Raw genomic sequence first — 12719 nt, 5'->3', positions numbered from 1 at the left:
TTAAAGATTTTTTTTTAAAGGCCAGGGTGATGGCTCTGCGGGTAAAGGCGAATCCTGCCAAACCTGGCAATCTGAGTTCCATTTGTAGGACTCAGAGGGTGGAAAGCCAGAACTGACGCCAGTAAACAGTCTTCTCACCTCCACACACCCCTCCCACACCACAAATACATAAACGCATTTTTAAAGGTAAATAAAAAGGAGGGTCCCAGAAAGGTAGAGCCAGACGAGCTCATGCAAGGCCAGGGAAGAGGTTTTTATTTTGTCCATATTATTTTGTATCAGTTCAGTCTCTCTTCGCCTCATTCCAGCTCAGACTCAAATCTGACCCTGCTGCTGCTGTGCCTGAATAGCCTCATCTTCCTCCTGGCCCTTGGGAGGGCTATGGGGAGGGGACTGGTCCTCCGGCCTCGAGATTGTCAGCAGCTCCCCCGTGGACCTGGCCAGGCGAAATATCACAGGGACCTGTGCCAGGGTTGGGTTGGTCTCCTGCAAGCCCTTGATCCACTTGACCAGTGTTGCCTGGTCATGGGCACCAGCCATGCACATGGCGAAGATGGGGCCTTCTGTCACTGTTAGGAGAGAGGAGTTTGTCCTCACCACCTTGAGGTACTCTGACCTCCCACTGATGGGCACCTCCAAACATTCACAGAGCAGCCCTCTGCTACATACTGGTTTTACATTTATTTTACCTGGGCTACGCCACCTGCTTCTTCAGATGCTATCAGGAAGCTGGCCTTGACCCCAAACCTGGAGGCTGCCACGTGCCTCCTCTCAACTCCCTTGTGTAACTTGACTGTTCCCTGCTGACCTGAGACTGTCCTGATCATGTTACTAGTTGGTACAGAATGTTCCATAAAAGATCTAAGGGGGAGGGGGTGGCTAAGGAGGACAGATTCCCCAGGGGTACATGACCCCTGATTGGGGGGACTGGAGAAATAAGCAGTGTCTCAGCCTGAGGTCCCATGGCCACCACACAGGATGTGCTTTTACCTTTGTCCACATCAAACTCATAGTTGTCCCAACCGCTCCTAGAATATTCCAGGTCCAGCTTCATTGGGTAGTAGAGATTCCATTCTTCTGGGATCTCCTCTACTTTCTACTTCAGGCAAGAGAAAGCAAACATGATCAGAGGCCAGAACACAGAACCCCAGCTCCTCATCTGAACTTCAAAACAGTGCCAGCCCTCCCACCCCTTTTTCTGAGACAAAATCTACACTCCTGGCTAATCTGGAACTCACTGTACAGACCACAGTGACCTTGAACTCTCAGCGATCTGCTTGTCTCAGCCTTCTGAGTGCTGGAATTAAAAATATATGCCACTATGTATTTATTTTTTAAAATTATATTTCCACGCACCCCTGTGTAGCTCAGAGAACAACTTCCTTTGACATGTGGTTTCTGGGATGTACCTCACCTCTTCCTCAGGGGATGGCAGATCAGCTCTCAGGATGTGATAATAGACACATTTATTGCGCAGCCAGAGAGGGAAGGGGCCCTCGACAAAAACAGGCTTGGATGGGTTGTGGCGGGCCAGGGCAGCTTGCTGATCAGGACTCTGGATTCCTGGTGTGGAGATGAGAACCTAGTGATGCCTTAGCAGCAAAAGGCCTTAGAGTTCATTCAGTGGGCTCAGAGGGATCTGGCAGAAATTGGGACAGGCTGGGGTCTTACCTACAATGTGGGGCTGGGTGGGGTCTATGCCTGTAGAGTCACTGGGCAAAGACATCTGCAAGGAATAGCAGGGATGCAAGATTGTGACTCCAGAGCATCTACAGGGGAGCCAGAGAAGGCAAAGGGGAAGAGGATGCCAGCAAATCCTGAACAATGTTACGAAAGTGGTCCCTTCCTCTTTTATGTAGCCATTTTGGCCGGGGCTGCCAACATTGAGCCCATCCTGAAGGGACCTTGGAGCCATCTAACTTATGTGCAACCTGCAGTGACCTCACCCAAGTCATTGTACAAGGGACAAATACACCTGACACAGGATATTTTTGTAATGGCTAAATAGACTAATTCAGGTCCAACTGTGGTAATAAGGAAGGGCCATGAGCATTAACACCATGAGTGAAGGAGAGCCCAGCCAGAGATGGTAGCTGCAGGAACCAACAGGAATGCATACCTGGTAGACAGTGACCTTGGCACTGAGGTCAGGCTCCATGTGACGCAGGCTTAGCTTAGCCAGGTCCAAAGGATCCTGGGGCAGATCTCGGGGCACAGGGTAGGGGTTGATATTCTTGAAGCGGGTGAGCCACAGCTTCATCCGTAGGAACTTGAGCATGGGGTAACTGTGGCGTCCAAATATCTGAATCAGCAGGAACTCTGTCTCTCTGTCGGGCATGACTCCTGTGCTGGGCAGATCCAGGTAGAGCCTCAGAGAGGCAGGGTATGGTTAGACAGAGATGTGAAGTCAGGAAAGAGCAGGGAGGAAGGACAGAATTAAAAGGATTTATTTTTCGTGATTTTTTTTCTTTCTTATTTTGGTACAGGGCCTATCTGTATAGCCCTGGCTGGCCTGGAACTCTGAGAGCTGGGATTAAAGGTGTGCACCACCACACCCGGCCCATCAGTGCTTGTTTTGTTTGAAGCAGAGGCGGAGCCCAGTAAAAGTGCTGGCCTGGCACACAGCCCCAGGTCTGACTTTACCGTATGAAAGAGCACAGCGAAAATCAGGAGTCCAAGGCCAGGCTGGGCTACACAGCACAGCACACACAGCCCCAGGTCTGACTTTACCATATGAAAGAGCACAGCGAAAATCAGGAGTCCAAGGCCAGGCTGGGCTACACAGCACAGCACACACAGCTCCAGGTTTGACTTTACCATATGAAAGAGCACAGCGAAAATCAGGAGTCCAAGGCCAGGCTGGGCTACACAGCACAGCAAATTCAAGGTCAGCGTAGGCTACGTGAGACCGCGTAAAATGTACATGTTGGGGCAAAAGGGCTGGAGAAAAAAATGGCCCAGCAGTTGAGAACACAGACTGCACCAATGTGAACTCCGGTTCCTGGGTATCCAGCCCTCTTCTGGCTCCCTGGGGCATGTGCACTCACGCACTCACAGGAAACAGAGGCTGGGCATGGTAGTGCAAGCCTTTAGCCCCAGCACTCAGTTTGAGGCCAGTTTGGTCTACAAATAGAGTTCCAGAACAGCCAGGGCTGCTAAACAGAGAAACCCTGTCTCAGGGGGGGGGGGAAAAAAAGCAAACAAATTCAAAGCAAAACTTACATAGTAAGGATGAGCTTGAATGCCTGCCTCCACTCCACCCCCCCCCCCCCCCAGGAGCTGGGGATCAGTCAGTAAGTCCTTCAACTGAGCTACAGCCTAGTCCCAGTAATTCTAAGGGGAATTAGAATTCCTGAGAGGTAGAGAGAGATGGAGAAAGCCAGGATATGAAGCAGGTGCCAAGACTGGGCCCACATCCCTCACCGTGTCGTTCCATCTGATCCAGGACAGCAAGCCCACACTCCTGCTGCCGTGGATAGTGGACGAAGATGCGTTGGATAACATTGCGGGGCCTGAAGACCTCCTTGGGGAAGACATCCAGCAGCTGGTTGTACACTGACAGGTCCCGCTCCACGCCAAACTCTGCCATCTTGCGCAGCGCTAGGTAGATGAAGTCCACGTGGCCACGCTTGCGCACACTGTGCTCCCCAAAGCTGCGCACGGCACGAATGAAGCTTGTCTTGTCTCGCTCCCCGTTTGCCGATGGCCCGAACAGTTCTTCATGGACAGCTGGGACCTTGATGGGCTTCCTCTGGGACTCGGGAGGTCGAGGAACCAACCACGTGTCATCCTTGTGTGTAACTGCACTGCAGTGGAGGCCACGTGGGGCCCGGAGGGACGCCTGGGAGAGCACGGATGCTGCTTAGCTTTCCTGGCAGAGGATCCCTGAACATCATGGAGGAGCTTTGATACTGTGGCCGCTAGCCCTAGCTTAGGGACCATGACAAAGTACGCTGCCACATGGTGGTACACACCTAAAATGTCAACCCCCAGGAGGCTAAGGCAGGAGAATTGAGATCTCAAGGCTGGCTTGAACCACACATCATATTCTGAGACCATTTGCTATTACATGTGGCTCTTACACACACAATCCAAAAATACACACTATTGTGGTTTGGATGAGAAATACCCCATAGGCTTCTATTTGATCACTTGGTTTCCAGTAGGTGCTTTTGGATTATGGACTTGGAGCCTTGCAGGAGGAAGTATGTCACTGGAGGTGGCTTTGAGGATTTGTGCTTCAGCTGGTGTACAGTTCACTCTCCACTTCCTATGTGTGCTTGAGTGTGACCTTGGCATCTGCTCTGGTCACCTGCTGCCATGCCTTCCCTGTCATAGGGACTCACCCTCGGGCCCACAGCTCAAATACTCATAGTACTTAAGTATATATAGCAATGGCAAAATACCAAGCAAACAAGGGCTATCAGCAGGACAGGCAGGTCAAGGACCACCGTTAACTTCTGTGGCCTGATCTTGAGGGGGTGAGTGTAAAGCCCAGGCCTTACCCCTCCACTCATGAGTGCCTAGCCTGTGGTTACCTGAGCAACAGGAGCTTCTGAGAGGCCAGTCCTGCAGATACCTCCCCAGCCTCTAGAGAGGCCTCGGGCCAGCAGTCTGGCCTGGACCCAGCTCATGCCTCTGCAGATTCAGCCACCAGTTGAGAAATTGAGACAGTGTTAGCCTGGCAACACACCTGTAAGACAAACAGAACAGTTCGGACCAAAGAGCCTAGTCTACCAAGCCCCAAGTGTTTTTGTTTGATTTTGTTGTTTTTGAGATAAGAGTATTATATAGCCCAGCCCAGGCTTGCTTCAGATTTACTATGTAGCCAAGGATGGCCTTAAACTCCTCCACTTTCTAAGTGCTGAGATTACAGGTATGAGCCACCAAGCCTGATAATTTTTTAAAAAGATTTATTATGTACATATCTGTCTGCATACCAGAAGATGGCACCAAATCTCATAGAAGTTTGTGAGCCACCTTGTGGGTGGTAGGATTTGAACTCGGGTTCTCTGGAGGAGCAGCTGTCAGTGCTGTTAACCTCTGAGCCATCTCTCCAGCCCATTTTTAAAAATTATATTTATTGATTTATTGTGTGTGCTGTGCATGCCTGCCTCGTGTATACACTACATGCACTTGTGTGGAGGTCAGGGATAGCATGGAGAGTTGGCTCTCTCTTCCAGCATGTGGGTTTTAGGATTAAACTCAGTTTTCCAGGCTTGGTAGCAAGTACTTTTGTACAATGAGTCATCTCACTGCCTCATACCTGGCAGTTTTTCTTCTTTTTTTTTTCCTGGGACAGGGTTTCTCCGCATAGACCAGGCTGGCCTGGAGCTCATGGAGATCTGAGGCTGCCTCCTGAGTGCTGGGACTAAAGCTGCGTGTCACCCCCACCTTACACCCCGTTCATTTTTTTCTAAAGATCTACTTATTTTGCGTGTATCTGTACACAGGTGTATAGTCCACATTACTTTTGTGGCAGCAAGAGGTCAGTTTTTCAGTAGTCTCCTACCTCTCTGTATGTCTGTATGAATGCTGAGATAGCTGGCTATTTTTTTTTTTTTTTTTGAGACAGGGTTTTGCCGTAGTTTTAGAGCCTGTCCTGGAACTAGCTCTTATAGACCAGGATGGCCTTGAACTCACAGAGATTCACCTGTCTCTGCCTCCCGAGTGCTGGGATTAAAGGCGTGTACCACCACCGCCCAGCCTGAGATAGCTGGTTTTTAAAAAATTTTATGTGTATGGGTGTTTTGCCTGCATGCATGTCTATATACTACATGTATGCCTAGTGCCTGTGGAGATCAGAAGAGGGTGTGGGACCCCTGGAATTGGAGTTAGAGATGGTAGTTCCCCCACCTCTGCCTCTCCCGGGTGGGGATTTACAGCAGGCAGCCACAGTTTTTGAGACAGTCTCTCACTGAACTGGGAGCTCACGAGGTCAGCTAGATTGGTTGACCAGTAAGCCACAAGGACTCCCCTTTCTCTGTCTCCTCTAGCTTTAAAAAGAAAAGAAAAAAGGCTTGAACACAAGGCTCAGAAGAAAGTAGGGTCCATCTGACCACAGGTGTGGCTTAAGACAAAATTATTATTATTTTTTTAAAAAACCCTTCTTTGTACATTCCAGAGTGTGTGTACACAGATGTGCCATGGCACAGCATAGAGGACAACTTAGAGAATTCTGTTCTCTCCTTCTACCATGTGGGCCCTGGGGACTGAACTCAGGTCCTCAGGCTTAGCGGAAAACACCTTTACCCACTGAGCCATCTCAATGCCCCCTCCCCTTTGGTTTTTTCCAAAACAGGGTTTCACTGTAGCCCTGGCTGCCCTGGAACTCCCTCTGTAGACCATGCTGGCCTTGAGCTCACAGGCCTGCCTCTACCTCCTGAGTACTGGGCTTAAAAGCAGGCCTCTTAAGAAAAACAAAAACAAACAAACAAACAAACAAACAAAAAAACCCAGACACAGAAAGACAGTTATCACATGTACTCACTCATAAGTGGTTTTTAAACATAAAGCAAAGAAAGCCAGCCTACAAACCACAATCCCAGACAACAATGAGGACACTAAAAGAGACTTATATAGATCTAATCTACATGGGAAGTAGAAAGTTGAAAAAGACAAGATCTCCTGAGTAAATTGGGAGCATGGGGACCTTGGGGGAGGGTTGAAAGGGGAGGGAGAGGCAAGGAGGGGAGCAGAGAAAAATATAGAGCTCACAAATATCAATATTAAAAAATCTAAAAAAAGCAATTGTTTTTGTTTTTCAATTATGTATGAATATTTTGCCTTTCTTTGTATGTATGTGCACCACATTAGTGCATGGTGCCTGCAGAAGTCAGAAGAGGGCTTTGGATCCTCTTGAACTGGAGTTATAGGTGGTTGTGACCCACCATGTGGGTGCTGGGGATTGAACTCAGGTCCTCAGACTTGGCAGTGATCACTTTTTACCCAATGAGCCATCTCACTAGTCCCATCTCTTCTCCCCCGGGTAACTGAGATAGAGCCCAGGTGGTCAGACTCATGCAGGTTCTTCACAGACTGAGCTGTTTCCATGGCGAGTCTCTCTCTTGCCCGAGCGCTACTGCTGGAAACTGGTACAACGCTGACAAGTGGCCAAACTGCATACCCTTGTCTAGATCCTGAACTCTGGCAAAAGGATCTAATCTCTCACTGGGCATGGTGGCACATGTCTTTAATCCCAGCACTTGGGGGGCAGAGGCAGGCGGATCTCTGAGGGCAGCTGTGGAGGGCACAGCTTACAGATAGCACTAGAAAAGGAAAAAAAACTGAGTGCATGTGTTAGCACCTGGTAATGTCTGCTATTCTGTAAAGCCAGCCCTCATCAAATCCCCCAGAGTCCTGAGCATCGTCCCTCAATCAGCAGAGCCCATCCTCATCAAAGAGGTAGCATGTGCTTTGCAAAAAGTTTGCTAGCTTATTCCTCCCTGGCCCCAGACTGCTTATTACAAACCCTTCCTCCCTAGGCCCTTGTCCTGAGCACTGTTCTCAGTCAGTAGAACCTTTTTTATACCTTTTTTTGTTGTTGTTGTTGTTGTTTGTTTGAGAAACGGTTTCTCTGTGAAATAGTCTTGGCTGTCCTGGAACTCACTCTGTAGACCAGGCTGGCCTCAAACTCACAGAGATCCGCCTGCCTCTGCTTCACAAGTGCTGGGATTAAAGGCGTGCACTGAAGGTGCAGACGAATGTTCTGGGAGCATAAAACATGCAGATTCACTTGGCGGTGCCAACATGTCTGCATATCTGACGAATGTCTGGTGATAGCTGCAGCTAGAGGTCTGAGGAAATACAACTGGACTAGACTCAGGCAGTGATTCAGTGGTACAGACTTGGCCTAGACTCTTCCAGTGAGCTGCTGGGGACTCTCAGTGGTAGAGGCCCTGCCTAGAATCCCCCAATGAGGGGCTGGGGTGTGGCTCAGTGGTAGAGTCCCTGCCTAGAATCCCCAGTGAGGGGCTCATGGTGGACTCATGGTAGGATACTTCGCTGGCATACAGTAGGTAAGAAGAATCTAGGAGGCTGGAGAGATGGCTCAGAGGTTAAGAGCACTGACTGCTCTTCCAGAGGTCCTGAGTTCAATTCCTAGCAATCACATGGTGGCTCACAACCATCTGTAAGGGGATCTGGTGCCCTCTTCTGGCCTGCAAGTATACATGCAAACAGAACACTGTATATGTAATAAATAAATAAATTGAAAAAAAAAAAGAAGATAAATCTAAACCTTTGCTTTGCAAACTGTGTTCCAGGACCTATAAAATGTTGACTCTCAGACCTACTGTGTGAGAATTTGCTTTGTGACAGCCATAGGTGGCTCCTAATGTATTATCCGGGGTAGTAACAACTCCATGCCTAAACAGAGCTTTAGTACAAACCAGCCACCTCCAACTCCGAATGGGACACCAACCAACACACCTTTGCTTCATGTGCTTCTCTGGAGGTTAGCCAGAGACACCACCCTTCCCAGTAAGGCCACAAAGTCGGAGTCAATCTATCAAACAGACCCGGAGACTATTTCCAAATCTACCCGCTACTGCAGGTCACCGCACCAATGCACTCCACTTTCCTGCATACCTATCCACCGCTCCCACCCAGCCAGTTACTTCCCTCCAATGCAAAAGACAGCTCTAACAATGTAACTAAGTGAGCTAGAAAGAAGGCTTTATTGATAAATGCTTGCCCTGAGAGTCTGAGAACCTGAGTTCGATCCCTAGCACCCACATTAAAAAGCCAGGTGACGTGCCATGCCCTTGTAATCCCAGCACCAGGGAAGCAGAAACAGGCAGGTCCCTGAGTTTGGCGGCCAGCCAGCCTACTTACTGAGTTACAGGCCCCAGTGAAAGACCTTGTCTCAGAGCACAAGGTGGACAACATCCAAGGACATGTGTCCTCCTGTACACATGTGCATACATGAACGTGCACTAATTAACATACATCCATGCAGTCACACATGAACACATAAAATGTTGTGTGTTAAGGCACATACCTGTAATCCCAGCACTCAGGAGACACAGGCAGGCAGACCTCTGAGTCTGAGGTGAATCTTAGCTACATAGACACAGCAAGTTCCAGACCAGCCAGAGCCAGATAGTGGGACTCTGCTTCAAAAAACAAACCAGACTCGAGACAAGTGCTGTGGTTCTAAAGCCAGCACTGTGGAGTCTGAGGCAGGAGGATTGCATCCAGACCAGCTGGTAATAATTAATGAGCTTCATGGCAGTCTTGAGCTACAGTAAGGTCCTGTCTAAAATGTAAATAAATAAGAGCCAGGACAGAAAGGTTCTTGCTGCTGGAACAATGCAAGTCTAATGACCTGAGTTCAATCCCTGGAACCGGAATAAGATGTAAGGATGAAACTCCATAGCTTTCCTCTGACCCCCACCATGCACCACAGCACACGCCGCCCCCCATAACTAAAAAACTTCAAATAAATATCAGACTGAGTCTACCTGCTGAACTCCCCCTGTCCCTTGTAGTTCCAGCCATACTGTTTCTGAAACAAGACAAGTTTATTGGTCTCAGAGGTTTTGAACTTGTTTTTACCCCCTGTCTACTGCTTCCTATCTTGGTTCAGGCCTGTAATCAGAAGCCTGGAAGAGGAAGATCAAGAGTTCGAGACCAGCTTGGGATACATAAAGCCTCTTGTTTCAGGGAAGAACACACTGCTTGCAACAACCACTATTTGAAATCACAAAATTGCCTGTTTTGTTTTGTTCAATAATTGGCTCTCTTAGATAATATTTTTTTTTTAAAAAAAATCTGTTTTTCTCATTGCTGTATCTCCACCAGCAGGGACAGTGCCTGGTACATGGTAAGAGCCCAACACCGACGTGCTGTGTGGCCTGAGCCGACTGTCGCACCTGCGAAACCGGACACTGAAGCAAGAGGTGCAGAGCAACCTTTTTCACATGTCCCCAAGCCTGCACCCCCAAAGGTCACGGTGCCCTCACCCTGAGGCCGAGCTGAAGGTCGTTCTCCACGGCTCTACCAGGCCTGGAAGTGGATGCCCTGAAGCCCAGACTATCCCATCGTCCTCCCACGCGTGACCCACCTACTCACGCGGCCGGCCCGAGAACCTAGCCGTCTTGGTGGCACCGCTGGGCGCCGTCATGTGGAGTCATAGAACTTCCGGTTACAGGTTAAAGGGACAGCAAATCAGAAAAGCCTGTGAGGATAGGTCCCGCCCGCAAGAAGAGACTCACCAATAGGAAGGAGGGAGGACACTGATCCCGCCTCAGAGGGAGCAGGCCCTGCCCCTTCCCAAGTGCGGGAGACTGGGGGCCTTGGGTACCCTCGGCGGAGGCTCTACACTGGCGGCGGCTGAGCCTATCCCATTCAGTTTTCTCAGTTACCGAAGTGTGATGGTAAACTGTTGTTTCGGACAAAATGTTGTTACGGACCTGAAACACCACGTTCGATTCCGTGCAGAGCTGGGGATGGAGCTCAGGGCCTCTTGCCGCAGCCCCAGGACTTATTTTTACTAAACAATTTTTTTTAGTTCGGTTGGTTGCATTTGAGTTGTTTGAGCCAGGGTCTTGCTATAGTGCCGAGGCTGGTGTCGAAACCCTGGACTCAGAGGTCCTCAGGGTTCAGTCTCCTGAGTAGCTGGCACTTCAGGTGGGCAACACTGCCAGCAGTTTTAATAGGATTCCAAGTTAGGTTTATTTATTTTATCTACGTATGTAGGTAAATCTATGTGAGCACATTCGCGTGGAGGTCAGAGAACAATTTAGGGGGGATGGTCCTTCTACCACGTGGATATTGGGGATGAAATTTGGGTCATCAGGCTTGGCTGCAAGCACTTTAATAAGAATTAATAAGAATTTTTGAGGTTTGACTTCATCTATGTAAAAGAGCCATATAAGTACAACAAGGGCTACTGTGAGAAAGGACGTGCATTCCTGGCACCCTCTCACTCCCGAACAAGCAGTCTAGGTTGACGCTTCAAAACCTAGGGGCCATGGATGAACTCAAATGTCGCAAACGTGTTTTAAGAAGGTTGGGCTTTGCTACTTACAGAGATGAAAACACGTGTGGCTTGTGAAATACACAGTGCTGGTGAGCTCCTTCTCACAGATGATATTTAGTGGGCTTTTCACCGACCTCCCTGCAGAACAGGCAACTGCACTATTGAGCTGTTTTGTGTTTCAAGAGAATTCTAGTGAGATGCCCAAACTGGCAGAACAGTTGGCTATGCGGGAATGTGCTAAAAGGATTGCAAAAGTTTCAGCAGAAGCAAAACTGGAGATCGATGAAGACACCTACCTAAGCTCGCTCAAGCCTCACCTGATGGACGTGGTGTGTACCTGGGCAGCTGGAGCCATTTGCTCATCTCTGCAGAACGACAGCTGCCTCTGAAGGCAGCACAGTTCGCTGGATGAGGTGCCTGGGAGAACTGCTTCGACAGATGTGTCAAGCAGCAAAAGCCATTGGAAACACGGAGCTGGAGAACAGATTTGCTGAAGGAGTCACCAAAATCAAGAGGGATATTGTATCTGCTGCCAGCCTCTGCTTAGAGTTCAACATCAATCACCACCTGTCTGATCACGGTTGACTACAGAAGCTTACACGTGTTCAAGCGGTTCTCCCATCTCAAGAGCTGGTTCAAGTATCTTATTATATTTAAATTGGCTCTCATTCTAAGAAGGCATGTAACATACACATTTGTACATAGCACCTTTCAATTAAAAAATGTACAGGTGGGGCCGTGTTCTTAAAAGCAAAACTGAGGGCCAATGGAGAAGCCTGTGGAATGTATGTGTAGGTGATGTGATCATGCCTTGGAACTGTTGTGAGTGTATAGATAATAATGATTTTACACACACGCACACACACACACACACACACGTGTGTGTGTATGATTGAGTGTAGGGTTTTGTTGTTTTCTAAAATGTTTTGGGGTGGTACATGTGGTGATGAGAAGACACCTTGCTAGAATCTGTCTGTCATGTGGGTCCCAGGACTGAGCTCAGGCCATAGGACCTGGCAGCACGTTACCCACTGAGCAGCTTGCCAACCCCGTAAGCAATCATTTCCAAGACAAGTCTTGTGTAGCCCAGACTAGCTTTGAACTTGTCTGTAGCTGAGTTTGACTCTGCACTGATCTTCCTGCCTCTTTCACACTGGGATTACAGGTCGGTGCCACCATGCAGTTTATGTGGTGCTGGAGACAGAATCCAGGGCCTCTTACATCGTAGGCAGGTGCTCGCCCAACTGAGGTACAGCCCCAGTCCTCCGGTTTGGTTTAGGCAGGGTCTCACTATATTGCTCACCCTGGCTGGCCTCTGATTACCACTCTAGCTGGTGCCATGAACCTGTGGAAGGAGGGAAAATGGGGCGGACTAACGTCTCATGCAGTAGCCAGCTTGACTGAGAGCACCCGACAGTTTACACTCCGAGGGTTACGAAACATCATGTGTGTAAGGCCTTCAGTCACAAGGACGTGTTTCCCATAGAGGTAGATAAGTGACAACAGCTGAAGTGAACTCACTCCTGCCTGCTGCACCTGGGCGGAGAGTGCAAACACGCCAGGAACAGCTCTGTGTTGTGACGAAGCTGACGTCACAAGACTCACGCCTTGTTTTTTTGGAGTTTTCTCCAAGAATTATCACATGACTCCATTCTTGGACTATGTTCTGACAGGCCTTGAGCACTTCCCAAGTGCTGGGATTAAAGGCATGTGCCACTATGCCTGGCCACTAGAC

The 12719-nt window shown here is 49.1% G+C and overlaps 1 protein-coding gene and 1 pseudogene across 4 annotated transcripts; one reads left to right on the top strand and one right to left on the bottom strand.

Annotated features, from left to right (window-relative positions):
- Window positions 1-232: 232 nt before the first annotated feature.
- Window positions 233-10160, bottom strand: Ecsit (ECSIT signaling integrator). 4 transcript variants are annotated; one of them, XM_048446596.3, is made up of 8 exons: window positions 10067-10160; window positions 4539-4693; window positions 3424-3841; window positions 2120-2343; window positions 1672-1726; window positions 1415-1563; window positions 991-1096; window positions 233-569 (listed from the first exon to the last, which is right to left on the bottom strand). In XM_048446596.3, exons 2-8 carry the CDS (start codon window positions 4632-4634, stop codon window positions 316-318), a joined length of 1302 nt encoding a protein of 433 aa, XP_048302553.2. In that variant the 5' UTR covers window positions 4635-4693; window positions 10067-10160; the 3' UTR covers window positions 233-315. The 4 variants fall into 4 exon arrangements, with proteins under 4 accessions (XP_048302553.2, XP_085545946.1, XP_048302555.2 ...); XM_085689820.2 differs by having other exon boundaries at window positions 233-436; XM_048446598.3 differs by having other exon boundaries at window positions 10075-10128.
- On the top strand, window positions 10139-11684 carry LOC146894726 (exosome RNA helicase MTR4 pseudogene; annotated as a pseudogene).
- Window positions 11685-12719: the final 1035 nt, after the last annotated feature.

Source organism: Myodes glareolus, chromosome 4 (genome assembly GCF_982192425.1).
Source record: "Myodes glareolus chromosome 4, mMyoGla1.1, whole genome shotgun sequence".
In the NCBI taxonomy this organism is placed as follows: domain Eukaryota; kingdom Metazoa; phylum Chordata; class Mammalia; order Rodentia; family Cricetidae; genus Myodes; species Myodes glareolus.
This window is presented reverse-complemented; position numbering and strand designations above follow the sequence as displayed.

Coding starts and splice junctions, on each gene's coding strand:
- Ecsit (XM_048446596.3), bottom strand. CDS start 4,634: ATGAGCTGGGTCCAGGCCAGACTGCTGGCCCGAGGCCTCTCTAGAGGC. Junction 2,344..3,423: donor GGATCAGATGGAACGACACG/GTGAGGGATGTG, acceptor TGCCCAGCACAG/GAGTCATGCCCGACAGAGAG. Junction 1,564..1,671: donor CACCCAGCCCCACATTGTAG/GTAAGACCCCAG, acceptor TCTCCACACCAG/GAATCCAGAGTCCTGATCAG.